Here is a 16,000-nt window from a genome sequence, read left to right as displayed (position 1 = left end):
CGGGAGATGCAGTTGTGGCCTGGTGTTGGCGTTCACGCGCAGAGGTAAGACGTCGACGTCGTTCATCTTCAAAGGTGGTGGCAGCATGGTTAATGTGGGTTCGACAGGTGCTTCTGACAGAGTCAGCGAGTTCTAGTTGCTTTGGTGTTATGCCAGCCCACTTCAAGTTTGACTTTAGCTGATCCTTGAATCTTTTCTTTGGTCGACCTTGTTTCCTGAGTCCAGCTGACAGTTCACTATAGAATACCTGTCTTGGTATTCGCTATGGGTCCTTGCAGATGACGTGTCCAGAACATTCTAGCTGGGTTTTGAGGATCATTACTTCGATGCTGGTGGAGTTGGCTCTGTCGAGGACTTCCTGATTGGTGATTCAGTCCTGCCATCGGATCCTCATGATAGACCAGAGAGAGTGTTGGTGGAATTGCTCCAGCTGTTTCATGTGCTTTTGGTACAGTGTCCATGTCTCACAACCATACAGGAGAGAGCTGAGGACCACTGCGTTATTTACTTTGAGCTTCGTTGCAGTGCTTACACCTCTGTGTTGGAGGACTTTGCAGCGCAGCTGCCCGAGTGCCTGGCTAGCCTTTTGGATCCTGGCATTGATCTCATGGTCTAGGGACCCGTCGTTGGCGATGGTGCTGCCCAGGTACTTGAAAGTGTTGACGTTAGAAAGCTGCGTGCCGTCGATCGTAATGCACGGCTGGTTCGTTGGCCTCCCTGGTGCAGGTTGGAACAGCACCTCTGTTTGGCTGAGGCTGATAGTCAGGCCAAACAGTTTTGTTGCGGTAGAGAACCTGTCCACAATGGTTTGAAGGTGATTTTCTTGGTGGGCCATAAGAGCACAGTCATCTGCAAAGAGAGCTTCCAGGATGAGTCTCTCTGTTGTCTTTGTTTTTGCAGTCAGGTGGAGAAGGTTGAATAGTGAGCCATCCAGTCGGTATTTGATGTAGACACCCAGGTCTAGATCCATCACAGCATGTCATAATACTTGGGTGAAGGATAGGTTGAATAGTACCAGAGCGAGGACATAGCCTTGTTTCACACCATTGGAGATGTTGAAGCGATCGGAAGTCTCTCCACCAGATAGGATTTCCCCTGTCATGTCGACATGAAAGAGCTGGATCAGTTTGACGAATTTTGCTGGGCAACCAAGCTTGCTGAGGATCACCCACAATGCGTTCGTGTTCACTGTGTCGAAAGCCTTTGTCCGGTCTATGAAGACAATATAGAGACTTAGGTTCTGCTCAAGGCATTTTTCCTGCATTTGCCTCACCGTGAAGACCATGTCGATGGTGCTGTGGTCTGGTCGGATGCCACATTACGATTCAGGCAGGTTCTGCTCTGAAGCAGATGACAGGAATCTGTTGAGTATAACACGGGCGAGGATCTTTCCAGCAGTGGAGAGTAGTGAGATGCCTCTGTAGTTGTAATAGGCTGCTTGTGTGCCTTTGTTCTTGTATAGGGCTACGATGGAGGCATCTCTGAGTTCTGGGGGCATGTCTTCCTCTTCCCATATGCTGGTCAGCACTATGTGGAATGCCTGGAGAGCCTTTCCATTTAAGACCTTGTATACCTTAGTTGGGATCCCGTCTTTACCGGGTGCCTTGCCTGCACTCATTTGTTTAATGGCATTTTGGACTTCCTCTATTGAAGGAGGGACGTCAAGTTGTTCAATGGTGAGGTTTTGGGGGATCTGGTCAAGGGCGCTTTGGTCGACTGAAGAGGGTCGGTTGAAAAGCTGACTGAAGTGTTCTTTCCACCTGTTGCTGATGCCTTTTTATATCTTTTATGAGAGTGTCACCGTTAGAGGATAGCAATGGAGTGGTGGTGGGTTTTAATGGCCCATAGACAGTCTTGAGGGCACTGAAAAATTATTTGTAGTTTTTCGTATCAGCAAAGTGCTGGATTTTTTCTGCCTTTTTTTCCCACCATCAGTTTTGCATCTTCTTGATCTCACGCTGCGCCGTGGCTTGGAGAGACTTGAATCTGTCTTTTAGGAGCAGAGTTTGGGTTATTTTGCCACTCCATAAAGGCATTGTTCTTTTTGCTCAATAGGTCTTCAATAGCAATGTTGTTCTCGTGGAACCAGTCCTGGTGGTTGCGTTGTTTTGGGCCTAGGACTGCCTTTGATGTTTCCTTCACTGCATCTCTGAACTGGTTCCATTTCTCGGTTGAGCTTCCAGTGAGTGGTCCCTTGACAGACAGCTTGTCATCCAGGCATAACTGGAATGTTTGCAAATAAGATGGATCTCTAAGACGACTCACGTAAAATGCGCGGACTGTCTGGGAGCGTTTTGGATGGCAAGGTGCAATGCACATTTGAAGAGTCGCTCTAACCGATCGGTGGTCTGTCCAGCATTCAGCTCCTCTCATGACTCTGGTGATCTTTACATCCTGGATTTCTCACAGGTGTACAATGATGTAGTCAATGAGATGCCACTGTTTTGATTGTGCGTGCATCCACGTTGTTTTATATTTGTTCGCCATTCTGAACACAGTGTTCGGGATGGTGAGTTCGAACTCTGAGCATTTGCTTAGTAGCAGTAGGTCGTTGTTGTTCATTTTGCCCACGTTGTGTTTGCCAAGCATTCCTTTCCATCTTTCATGGTCCTGGCCAATGCGGGCATTGAAGTCTCCCAGTAGTATAAACTTGTCATTTGTGGTCACTGAATGCAGGACGGCACTCAGGTCAGAGTAGAACTGCTCAATGGTCTCCTCTGTGCTGGTCAGTGTTGGGACATATGTGCTGATGATTGTGGCATACCGGTCTTTGCTGAGAGGTAAATGGATCTTCATGAGCCTCTTGCTGATGCCCACAGGCAAGTCTGGCAGCTGTTTGAGCAAACTGGTCTTCATAGCCAGGCCAACACCATGGATTCTGTCTTCATTTGTGGCTCTACCTTTCCAGAAGAAGGTGTATCCAGTGGTGGATTTGCTGAGTGATCCCTCTTCTGGTAAGCGTGTTTCACTTAAGGCTGCGATGTCGATGTTATATCGTGCTAGTTCTTTACCGGTTAGAGCTGTTCTTCTCTCAGGTCTTGGGGTATTCTCTCTATCAAGTAATGTTCTGATGTTCCATGCTCCTAGTAGGAGTTTCTTTGTATTTAGTTTCTTTTGATTTCGACCGCTTAAAGGGATGACCCCCCAGCCGCGGTGTGCTGACCGGGTGTTTGTAGGGCAGGCAATATTTGGGACACTTTTTCTAGTCCCCTCCCTTGATTAAGGTGAGCAGTGCTGTCCTAGAGAGGGCTGCTCAGTTGCCCAGGATGCTGCCGAACGTCTCTGCTGCCCTACAGAGCCGAGCGACCACTGGTCTGTAGGCCGCCTACGTGCAGGATCGTGACTACAACTGCCAGTGGTCACCTCTACCTGTTGCGTTGCCCCATCGCCGCAGGTCTTGAAGAGGGTGGACGGGATTAGGATAGATGAGTGTGCACAAAGATACTTGTGTGTGAGGAGATTTAAGTGGAAATGTCGATGCACAGAGACAGTCCCACTCTCTCGGCGTTGGAAGCCTGGGTCCAGTGGCACGAAAAGTCGTTACACCTGGAGACTTCCTCACCTGCATTGGATGGCTGTGTTGTCTTTTGTGCTCCAACACGCCCTAAGCACTCCATAGTGCTTTGCTGTGTTGCCATCTCAGCTGTTGAACCTTCTTATTGGTTTCTTCCGCCTGTTCCGCCGAAGCAGTCTTCACATGCTGGGTGAGCAAAGCCCTGGTTCACCAGGGGTCGATGACTGGATGGCTACCCTCACAAGGTTTCGCCGGCCTGTGGAAGGCATTGCCCAGGGTGTGGCCGCTGCCGCATGATAGCAGCTACTGGGAGCCACAAGTAAGAGCTGGGTGTCAGGTGGGGGTCAGAGGCTGGAGAGGTGCCCCAGGAGGGCACGACAAGCCCTCCATACCAGAGATACTACCCCTCCCTGAGCACCCGTACACCCCAATCCATGTTTCTCTTGAAATATCGTGTAAGTTGGTAGCCTTTATTTTCTACCAGACTGTTTACCAGTTCTTCCCAACAATTTTTCTTGAATGATACAGGAATCTTGGCTTATCAACAAGTACGCTACTGTATTTGTTTTCTTTTGCATCAGATTGTTTTGAAGTCACTGCTTTGTAGTATAGTTTGAGACCTGATAATGCCAGGTCTCTTTCCTATTTTTTTCGTTCATTATTTCTCCTGAAGTTCTTGACATTTTGTTCTTCCAGATTAATTTTATTATTTTTTCTAGCTCTGTAAAGTATCAGTTGGTAAAATGATTAGTATGGCATAGAATAAGTGAATTGATATAGATTACCTTCATCATTTTTATTATATTAACTTGATCACTGTTTCTATAGTTATTTAGATCTGCCATTATTTCTATAAAGAGTGTTTAACACATATTTTTCTAGTGATATTGAATGACTGTAAGTCATGCAATATCCCAGGATTAGCTTTGGCAAGGAATGAGAATACCTTTTCTTTTGAGGTAATATAGGAGGAAGAATGGTTGGTTTGTTCCTATATCCCTTTTCCCTGACATTAATTTGTAGATTTTATTTTTAACTTGCCTTAAATAAATGTTACTCTCTTAGATTAGAATGAGTTCATTCCGGATATGGGTTGTTTTATTTTGTCTTTGTATTCTTAGCATTTTAATAATATCTGACATTTTTTTCCATGCCTTTAGTATCTTCCCTATCTTGAGATACTTTGTGACCGAGTCCCCTCATAATTGTTTCTTCCAGTGGAGATCTCTCTGTACACTTGTTCTTATCTAACTGCTTTTCCTAACTTTGTTTTCTTTATCACAGTTTTACTATTTTTTTCAAGCGTACCTGGGATTATGATGGTATAATCCAACTATAGTGGCTCTATTGTCTTTGTTAGGGAAAAAAAAACAAAAAAACTTTGTTTTAAATACCTTTGTATATCTTATTAATTTTGTTCTCTTTCAATTTCATCCATAATATGTTCAGGCTGACTTTGTTTAATTGGGTCTTCTACTAACATTATTTAAAATGGCTTTACCTTCTATTGCTTCTATATTTTATGAGGTGTTAACTGCTCATGATTTTCCATCATATTTTACCTATGAAATTGTACCGCATTAGCCCGAATATAATACGACCCCAAATATAGTGTGATCCCAAGTATTTTGAAGGGTAACTCAGAAAGAGGAAACACCCATTTTATTTTCTCCTTTTAAATTACAAGTTTCTCTTAACTCATGAATAATGTAGGCACTTTATATTCAAAGTGTTTCAAGGTCCTCAAAACAAGTTAAAGAATTTTTAATGCCTATGCTTTTATTAAATATTGTAGGGGTTCCTCTTTTGTTTGGGCCTGACTCTGTCCACTGAGCCAGCCAGCTTTTTCCCCAGTTAAGATAGACCAAGGAATTAAGAATTTCTTTTACAATATATATTACTTTTATAGATACTTGTGAGAAACTCCCTTCCAATATTTAATTGCGATGTCATTCCTCCGAGAATAACAACTAGGTCTGTACATTTCAGCAGTTTTCTTCTTCACATTTTCAGTCAGGTGTCCTTTGAGCATGTTGAGTTCAGTAACACACCCAGACGCCTACCCCAGATCACATTCAACTGATTAATCTAACACAGGTTCTTCATTCATCCATCCCTATTTCTACACACAAAAGATCACTCCTGATGGTAGTAACTTTACCTTAGGTAATGTTTTATTCCTTAAAATTATGTAAGGAGTGTGAATCTTAAAAACTGCTCAGTCTCTACTTCAGAAGATCTGACTAAGCTATTCCCCATTTTAAACAATGGAGGTACTTGATCAGGAATGTATTGGGAATTTTAACATTATTCCACCCATACTTAGGCCTACTTTAGAGGAAGATAATGTTGTAAACTCCTTACTGAACAATGAAAAGTCCCCAACTCATACTTATAGTGAAGCTAAAACCTTAAGCTAGGTCTATTTTTAGATCTAATACAAAAGGGTGCTAAGTACCTATAAAGGTTAAATTAATCACTAAAAGGTCAAGCAACTTACAAAAAGCAAGCTTAACAAAAGAGGTGTGAAGTTTTAGTCTGCACAGAGAAGGTGTTTATTAAAGAATTCTGTGAACTAAGAATGAGCAGTCCTAGGAAAACGTCTACTGTGATTGGTAGATGTGAAAATTTAGGGGAGGTGACATAAGAGAAATTTCTCTTTAAAAGGAGCTGGCTCTCTGAACTTAGCGGGGGAGTTCGGACTAGTTGGAGTTTGGAGTTAGTGTGGAGGAGCTGGCTCTCTGAACTTAGTTGGAGTTTTGCTTGGGACAAAATCTTGTGGTGAGTGAATAAAAGACTGACTAGTCTCTCTTAAGGCTTGCCTAGGCCTTTTCCTACTATTTCCTCTTACTCTGTCTCTCTCCCTTCCCTTAATTCCTTCATTCGTATTAATTAAAATCTCCATAAAACTCAGCTGACTTGGGTATTTCATATTTGGGAAATTTTCCCATGGCAACCACTTATTTTTGATTTAATCAAGACACTAAAATTATCTTTGCAGTTTTGGCAATTCATAGTCTTGAAAACCATATTTTTTTTTGGTCACAGGAGTCAGTTTTTGCCCATTAGCTGTGAGCATGCATCACAATCATTCTAATTTTCTCATTTCCAGTAGTTTTTATCAATACTGATTTTGCCTGTAGTATTAACAGTGTCATTTGATGGAATATCAAAACAAACAGGCATTTGGTTGGCATTTCCCATCTGCTTCAGGAAATAGCCATGCTTTTTCCTTGCTGAGGTGCATAATACACAACTTATGATTTCAAAGCTGAAAGTGCTCAAATATAGTGTGAATGTGACTTCCAAAGGTGCATATTAGGGGAAAAAAAATGTCATATTATATTTGGGCTAATGTAAGACTCCTCCTCAGGGTCAGCCAATCCTGTGAGATCCTACTTGGGGTAACGAAAAATGAAGAGTAACAAAAGAAAGGAGGGACACTATATGAAAGAGAGAAATAGTGCCAAATTTATTTGCTTCACACAGAACTTTTGAATTTATGACTTTACATTCCAGAAACCCTAATCTTGGTCCAGGGATAGGCAGGTGTTCAAAGGTTAATCCACATCTTTGTCTAATGCAAATCCAAACAAGGGGAAGAGGGGCAAACAAGGAGAAGAGGCGCCCACCTTATCACAATTTGCTTTGCATAAATGTTATCCTGCTTCCTTCATGTTTAGTGTTCTTACCTTGGTCCTGGGATGGGTAAAGGCTAATCCACATCTTTGTCTGAAGCAAAGACAAACAAGGGAAAGAGGAGGCCCACCTCTACTACAATTCCCCCTTTTTGTTTTGCAGCAGTGATCTATGTAGGGCGAAAGTCTTGCCAATTTTACTCAAGCTGGACAAAAGGAATTGGAACAGACAGGGAAGAAGGATCAGTAAGATAACTGAACAGTATGAAAGTCAATATAGTTATACTCATTTGAGCTAAAGGAGATAGCCAACTTTGGCCTGATTTAATCCAATTGTACAAGGAATCAGCAATATGTTTGGGATGAAGGTCCTCAGCTAAAGAGCTATCCATCTCATCAATAATATGGTTCAATAGTTGGATATCCTCCGAGATATTGCTTTTTAACCAAAGACCTTGTAAATCATTTCTAATTTCTTCAAATTCATCAGACGTGTTAGCCTTAACAGGAAGGAGGCAAAAGGCTGAATAGCGATAATCACACCTTAATTTCCCCTTAATTGCTAAAATTTCTACTTGATTGGTTAATAACAATACATCTTTAGATATTTGTTGTAAAGCATAAAAAACCCTTGTACACTACTGACAGTTGTAGCTGTTAATGCAGCTATAAGGGCTACAATACCTAAAACTAAGCAAGAAATACATCTTCTTTTCCTAGAGCTGATTAGTTGAGACAGTTTTTCCATTGCTCTATCTGCCAGTGAGTGATACCATCCCCCTGAGTGTCTAGCTTGATTGTCTAATGTAACACTTCTATTTACTGGTTTTTCCATTATGAGTAACATTAACATAATGAGACATATTTACTTTATCCAATGCCAGGGCTATCTTTCCATAATCAGTCCAAATCTGTGTGAAATTAACAGAATGTAACCAATTAGCTTTGGGGGGCATCACCCACAAAGGCGAGCTGTATCCTCCTATAAACAATCATGAAATTTATAAGAGTCCAGTTTCTATCCAATACACCTTGTGTCATTATGCCAATGCACCCAAATCATATTTTTCCAATGAATACATGATAGCAAGGGCAGAAACATATTAACAGTGTCTCTGTTCATATCCCATCACATATGGACAAATAGGTCTTTCTTGTCCCCAAATACTATCACAAGATTCCCTTAGCCAACCTAGATATTGCAGTTGGCTGTAATCTTCATATTTTACCCCTTTGTCTACATGATAAGGTCCTATCCAGAAAGAGTCTGTGCCTGCAGAGATCTGAGGGGCAGGCATGCAGGATAGTCTTGTGCGAGGCCCACTGGGGGTGCCTCAACTAGTCCAGTCCAATTGAAAGGCACAAACAAATTGTTGGCCTGATTGTTGTCCTTAGCTTGCCTCTCAAAATGGTAAATGCCAGGAATATCAGTTAGTTTTTGTATATAAGATGACTTCCGGTAAAGCGTGTCCTATGCTGACATACTCTACCCAAGGTGGTTGTTCCCCAAAGACCATCTCTTTACTCCAGTAGCTGCACTTAAATTCTGGAATATAGAAGCAGAAGAGTCAGTATCTTATGGAGACGTTGTCAAGTCTCCTTGCGAGGCTTCCTGTATCCTCTTCTTGTCCTTCTCTTTATGGTCAATTTCTCGAACTCAGCGTGGAGGGAGCCATACTCTGCCTTTACCTGTGGAGACACAAACAAAACCTCGGCCTTGCAGGACCACTGGGTGTTCCTTGCCAAGTTTGATTATCATCTTTCCACATGACACATTTTTGTTCTGGGGCAAGGAGCACAGGAGTGGTGGTACCTGAATTTTGTTCATAAGAGAATGCAGAGAAAAATGTTTCAGATCTAGATAAAGATCAAATTATTTATAGTATATATAGCTATTGCCAATCATCAATGTGGGGTGCTGTCTCCCCCTTTTTGTTTTAAAAGGAAATGTTTTTAGTATTTCATAACTGCGCTCCACAATAGCTTGTCCTTGTGGATTGTGTGGGATACCTGTGAGGTGAATACCCTAAGTTTGGCAAAAAAGAAAAAAATTGTTTGGAAGTATAAGCAGGTCCATTATCTGTTTTAAATATTCTGGGGCGATCAGCCATCTCAAAAGTCATTAAGCAGTGATTAATAACATCAGAAGTTTTTTCTCCCATCAAGCAGGAAGCCCATAAAAATCCTGAATAAGTATCCACAGTAACATGGAAATATTTAAGTCGTCCAAAGGACAGTTCATGGGTCACATCAATTTGCCATATATCTGTACTATTTAAGCCTCTGGGATTCACACCAAATATGCATGGGGGTGGGGGGTGGTTTGGAACACAATTAGCACATTTTTTAACAATACTTCTGACTTGATCTTTAGTGAGTTGGAACATTTGGCATAAAGCAGTACTATTTTGGTGAAATCTATGATGTGATTCCTCAGCTAATTGTATATCAGTTAGATAACATTGAGCAATCAAAGCTTGACCTATGATATCATTTCCTTTAAAAATAGGTCCAGGCAGATTGGTATGACTGTGTACATGCATGACATATACTGGATGTGTCCTTTGTCATATGACAGTTTGTAATTTACATTTGTACATTGCTTTGAGTAGATTTGATGATAGCTTGTTCTATACCCAGCAAAGACTGAAAAACATATTTAGAGTCCATTATAAGGTTGAAAGGTTCCTGAAATAACCAAAAAGCTAGTAAAACAGCTGTTAATTCATTTTGTTGGGTAGAAGAATAAGGAGTGGTAAAAATGACAGGTGAGCTACCTTCCTTGTATACTCCTGTCTTGTAATTAGCATTTGCATCAACATAGATATTAGGTCCTGATACTGGACGATCTCTTAGAATATGAGGAAAAACAATAGGATGTTGTGACAAAAAAGAAAATAAGCCTTGTGGAGTGTACGTGGTAATAGCAATGGAGTATGCTAATAGTAAAGACCATTCGTCGTGACTTTGTAAATATTTCTGTAGTATATCTTTAGCCATGGATACCCGGATTTCATGAGGATACCATCCTAAACCTGAGACCACATGTTCTATGCTTTTCCATATTAATTGAGCCATAGGATAGTCATAACTCTGTATAGCCTTTCCTGTTTTGCTTTATAGATGAAACCATTCAATGACTCTTTGTTTCTCAGTTAAGGCACCTGTTGGTAACATTAAAGTTGCAAAAATAGTCACTTCCCGGGCTAATTGAGACTGATAATGGTTAAGTGGAGCCTGATTCAATTTATCTTCTACTATATCTAAAGCAAGAGAGGCCTCAGGTGTCAAAGTTCCAGGGAAATTCAAATCAGAACTCCCTTCCAGTATTTTGAATAATGGTTGTAATTCAGTTGTAGTAAGAAAAGAATATTGCTTAACCCAATTGATATTACCTAACAATTTCTGATAATCATTTAAGGTATTAAAGCAGTCCTTTCTTAATTGTATTTTTGAGGCATAACAGATGTTGCATATAACTGAGCCCCTAGATAGAGTGCAGGACTTGTTTTTTGAATCTTTTCTTGAGCAATGACTAAATGGTATTTTTGCAAGGTAATTTCCAATTGACTATAGCACTTGCTTATTTGAGATTCATCTTCAGCCGCGATAAGAATATCATCCATATAATGGATGATGTACAGAGCAGGAAAGTGTAGTCTTACAGAATGAAGGGCTGAAACTACATATCGTTGGCTGAATAATCTTATCATTCTGGACATGGAATGTTTGCATTGAAATTCCACAGCTTCAAACAAGCTACTTGGTCAGACAGGGCTGGCAAAGTTTGTTTGTTTGAGAGTCTTAAAACCTCTGAATCTACAATTAAAATACACTTATCTTAAGTTCTATCACATGGTGGTTGTTAACTCTTTGAGGTCCCTATTTCAGTCCCTAAGTATCAGTGTAGAATAATTATAAGCACTTCTTTCTCCTTCCTGTGTGCAAAGAAGGGGTTAATAGCTTCTGAGCAAATTATCTGAAGACTCCTTGGCTCAATTTAGATTTATTACTTAACAGCCTTGTCCCATCCTTCTTTAACAAGTGAGCTTACTATAATTTAAAATATTGAATTTTTCAAACCTCTTTCATAATAATTTACTCTCAGTGGATTTTAGTTTAAACTCCACAACTCCCAAATAACTTTGATTAAGTCCTTTAGCAATGTTTCAGTGTTTAACCAAACTGAAGTACAAAGCATTTACATGCACTCCTCAAAACCTGTCTAAAGTAGAATAAAACCTACAGTTTAGTTTTCTTTTAGCTCCAAATATTGCTATATTCCTGATTAAATTCCATCAACATTATTACAATTATACCTAATTCATACTAGAATTTAAGAATATCAGTTAGTATCTCTATTCATTACTCTTATTGCAATGGAGCAATTCATAAAACGAATCCGAACACCCCCAAATTCAATTATAAACTTATATATATATATATATATATAGGTTATAAGATATAAAGTTATTTCCTTTCACATACAGATTCTTATTTGACAATCAAACAAACCTTATCACAAACATAACTGTGAGGTCAGATATCCTTAGGTTTGTCCTCAGGGGCTGGTTACTTTCACAGTTACTTAATCACATCCCTAGTTAGCTATATGTTACCTGGCATTTCAGCTGGACCTCTTTGATATTCCTGAAGTTCCTTTTGTTTCCTGACTTTCCTAATTCTTATCCTTCAACTAATTAGAGTCTTTTCTGGGGCCTGTAAAAACTGCTTGACCTCCTGAAGGGGAGGGGGCCGGGTCTGTTTCCAAAAAAAAAAACTTAGGAAGGGGAAAGAGGGTATGTGCTAAGTGCAATAATCAGTGTAATAAATACCTCTTTGACTTAGAGACATTTACTGCCTCTTCCTTAGTTACTCCACCTCTTTCTCTAAGCATATAGTTAAATATATGTACTCTATGATAAAATATATGATATGTGTATATGTGTTTATTTATCTCTGAGACAATGAAAATATGAGTTAGGCTTACAATGAAACAGGAAAAGAGTATGCTGGGTGTGGTCTTTAGGGAATTACAAATATCCTTTAAGTGTCTCCAAGTTTTTTTCCCAAGAAACAAAGGCCTAAAAAAAAATCGATATTTTACATTGCTAATCAATATTTTACATTCAGTGTTGCTGAATAGCTTCCAGTTGTGGGGTGCTATAGTCTTAAGAAATAAAAATGATTAGGAACAGTTGAGTCTTAGAGTATATTTCCTAAGTGGTTACAATCTTTTGATTATGGCAGGTGCTTAATAGTTGCTTATTAAATTAAATTTTACCAATTTTTCCATTATTCACTGGAAAAATTATAATGATTATGAAATGAAATCCTGTCCTATTGTCTTCTTTATTAGGATTTGGAGTGGATCAATTGCGCGATGATAATCTGGAAACTTATTGGCAATCAGATGGTTCACAGCCTCATTTGGTGAACATCCAATTTAGGTAATTTTTTGTTTTTCAATTTTTTATTGGATATTTCAAGAAAAAAAGGTTATTTTAGCCTCAATAAATATAAAAGTGAAAAAATTTAAACTTAGACATTGCTCTTTTTGAAGTCTTTGGGATTTCTTCTGATCAACTAGGTTGTAAATTTCTCAAGACTATGAATATTATAGTTTATTGAATGCCTTAAACTAGCAGTTCTCAATAAATATTGTTTGAATAATTTTTAGAAATTAATAAATCTCAAAAAGTATATTTTGCTCATGGTAGATACTTTAAAAATTATTACTTCAAGAATTATTACTTCAAGTGGATCTATAGGAATCATAGCACATTTTTGAGCTATTTACAAATTTCGATTTGAATTTACAAAATTCAGTTTGAAATTTGAAAAGGAAATTTTTACTTGGGATTTCTAACAATTTTAAATATTGTCTTCCTATGATTGAATATAATTCTACTCTGATGAAGCATAGATAAACAACCAATTAAATTACTCAGTTTATATTTTTTCAATAATCCCATCATACTGATTTTAATGTACTAAATATATATTTATACATATTTAGTTTGTAAAACCAAGGCTGTGGTTTAAGCTACTATACTTTTCACATCATGAGTGTAGTTCTTTTGTTCCTTTAAAATTGATGACTTTTGTCTTTGTAGCAATCATTTTTTGGGGTGAGGGGAAATCTCTTTTCCATATGGAATCCTTTGTAACAAAGACAAATCACATTTAGATCAATTGCATGTCCTCATGAATGATGTATTCATATCCCCATTTTGTAGTCATTCTTTTAACATCAAAGAATATGAACAGAATTAGAGAAAGGAGGGACACTGAAAAAGGAAGAAAGGACAGAAGGAAGAGAGAGAGAAACCTAAGCTATTGACAACTGTAACAGTTAAATTAATTTCTCTACTAAAAAGTATTATACTTTTATGAGGTTTATTAAAGATTATTAGAAATCAAGGATACAAAATAATAAACTATGTGCCATGGCTGATTTAGCAAAATTTAGACCCCTGTGCTTAGTTTACTCACTACATCCTTGCAATCTCTGAGTACAGGAAGAGGCCGAAGTAGGTGTTACAGGCAGTTTAAATACAATTTATGTTCTTGCACTCAGGTGAGGACTCAGGTGAGATTATAGGGAATTCTGGGAAGTACCATGGACTTCTGGGGATTGAAGTCTAGGATTCAAACTCCATTTTTACACAACCATAATGAAAAAATGCATCTAAATTGTTCATAGTTAGAACAATACAAATGAAAGCAATTTTGATACTTCACATCTGTCACATTATCAAGCAAGAAAAAAAGGGAAATGACAATATCTGTAGGGGGCCACTAAGGTTTTGTTGGTATAGTTATGAGTTAGTTGGTCTAAGCATTCTAGAAAAGAATTTGGAATATTCCCCCAAAGTGACTAAATTGTTTAAATCCTGTGACCCAAAAAGACCATGATTATGCCTAACGAGGGAAAGGACTTATATTTACAAAAATATTTATAGTAACTCTTATTGTAGTAACAGAAAATTAGAAATTAAGAAGGTATCCATCAGTTGGAGAATGGTTAAACAAATTCTAGTATATGAATATAGTAGAATATTACTGCACTCAAAGAAATGATAAAATGGATGGTTTCAGAGAAATTTGAAAAAACTCATAGGAACTAATGTAGAGTGAAATGTGCAGAAAAGGATTACAATTTATACAATGACAAAAACATATTTGAAAGGATACACGATGAAGCATGCTATCTAACCTCCAGATAGGAAACTGATGGACTGAGAATCTAGACTCTCAGAAGAGAAGGATATTTTTTTCCTCTTACAAATTTCAATTTGAAACGGAAATTTTTACTTGGTATTTCTAACAGTTTTTAATATTGATATCTTCAAATGAGCAGCTGCAATTCTAATATGAACTATAGCTAAACAACCAATTAAATAGCTCAGAGTTTATATATTTTTTTAATCTCATTTTGTTGCTTTTTTCTTTTAAATGTGACTAATGTGGGTATTTTGCATGTATATACCTATGTGTAATTTGTTTTTCTTGCCTCTTCAATAGGTGGGTTTGGAAGAGATTTTGAAAATGAAAAAAAGAAATTGAATTTTTAAAAAATTGTTAAGACAGAGATCTTTGAAAGACTTAATAAGCTTTAATTAGTACCCCCCTCTTGATAAAAGTGAAAAACTCAAGGTGCAGGAACATACTTTTTTCAGATGTAATCAACATATGGGGTTATTCTCCTTGCTTACAGATATCTGTTACAATGATTTTATCTTTAATTCATTTAAGGGAGTGTTGGTGGTGAGGGCAACGAGGTCTAGTGATGGGGGGATACCAACATAGGGTAGAAAAAGAGATACTAAAGCATTTTTTTAGGTGCACAGAAAAGAAAGTAACAGAAGTCAGTAGGAAATACAAACATATCAGGAAACACAAATAGCTAGGGAAACATTTATTAACATCCATTTATGAATTTATATGCTTAAAGAAAAAAACAAGTTATCCATAAAACAAGCTATTGGTATACATACAATTCTCTTTTTCTGTTCTACTTTGCATATGAAATGCCTTATCTTGTTTTATTTTGATTATGTTCAGAAGAAAAAAAACTAAAGAAAAAAAGCTTTTCCATTGTTACATATAAACCTTCTAGAGTCTCATTTTGTTCACCTGAACTTGAAGACATTAGTACTTATCTCAAAAAGGATATTGTGAGTATCAAATATGACAATAAGTTTTGCAAGTGGTTTGCAAAATTTCAAGCCATATATACATATTGGCTACTATCTTAAAATTATTATTAATAGGGAGTGCTAGTCAATTACAGTCTGATCAATCCACAAGTATTTATTGATTATCTACCTTCACAAGTATGACTGTCATACTTTGAAGGATACAGAATTATATCACACAACTCCTGGCCTTAAAGAGTTTACATGGGGAAGTATGACAGGGCAGAGATTCAGATACATGGAGTAACACTGAATCGGTCTGATATAGTTTATAACCTTGCTAAATTACATGGTACATAGAATAAAATACTATTGAGTGTTAATAAGAGACATCACTCTGGGATGGGCAAGGAGTCAAGGGAAAATGCCATGAAAAGTGAAATTGGAAGGAGCAATAGTTTGCTTAGTTATCATTTATTGACCAAAGTAGGGGATTAGGAGGACCAGAATGAGTGATACTACTAGATTAATCCAGTTTCTTGATTGTGTTTCATGTATTTACGCCTTTTTCCTTGTGCTTATGAATTACTAAAGTAGAAATGTGTTCTCATCAGTGTGGGTATTCCCTTCAAAGATGTAGATCCCTTCCCATCCGTGATTATCTTTTTTTTGCCATCTAATTGTGCTAGAGACCATTTTTGCTTTCT

The 16,000-nt window shown here is 38.1% G+C and overlaps 1 protein-coding gene across 2 annotated transcripts in view; it reads left to right on the top strand.

Annotated features, from left to right (window-relative positions):
* Positions 1 to 16,000, top strand: part of ANAPC10 (anaphase promoting complex subunit 10) — a 163,066-nt gene that overhangs the window by 18,081 nt on the left and 128,985 nt on the right. For both annotated transcript variants that reach the window (XM_007496275.2, XM_056802744.1), the window contains one exon: positions 12,512 to 12,602. In XM_007496275.2, the coding sequence (XP_007496337.1) occupies positions 12,512 to 12,602 (91 nt within the window). The remainder of the gene's footprint in view (positions 1 to 12,511; positions 12,603 to 16,000) is intronic.

This window comes from Monodelphis domestica, chromosome 6, assembly GCF_027887165.1.
Source record: "Monodelphis domestica isolate mMonDom1 chromosome 6, mMonDom1.pri, whole genome shotgun sequence".
Taxonomy (NCBI): Eukaryota; Metazoa; Chordata; class Mammalia; order Didelphimorphia; family Didelphidae; genus Monodelphis; species Monodelphis domestica.
This window is presented reverse-complemented; position numbering and strand designations above follow the sequence as displayed.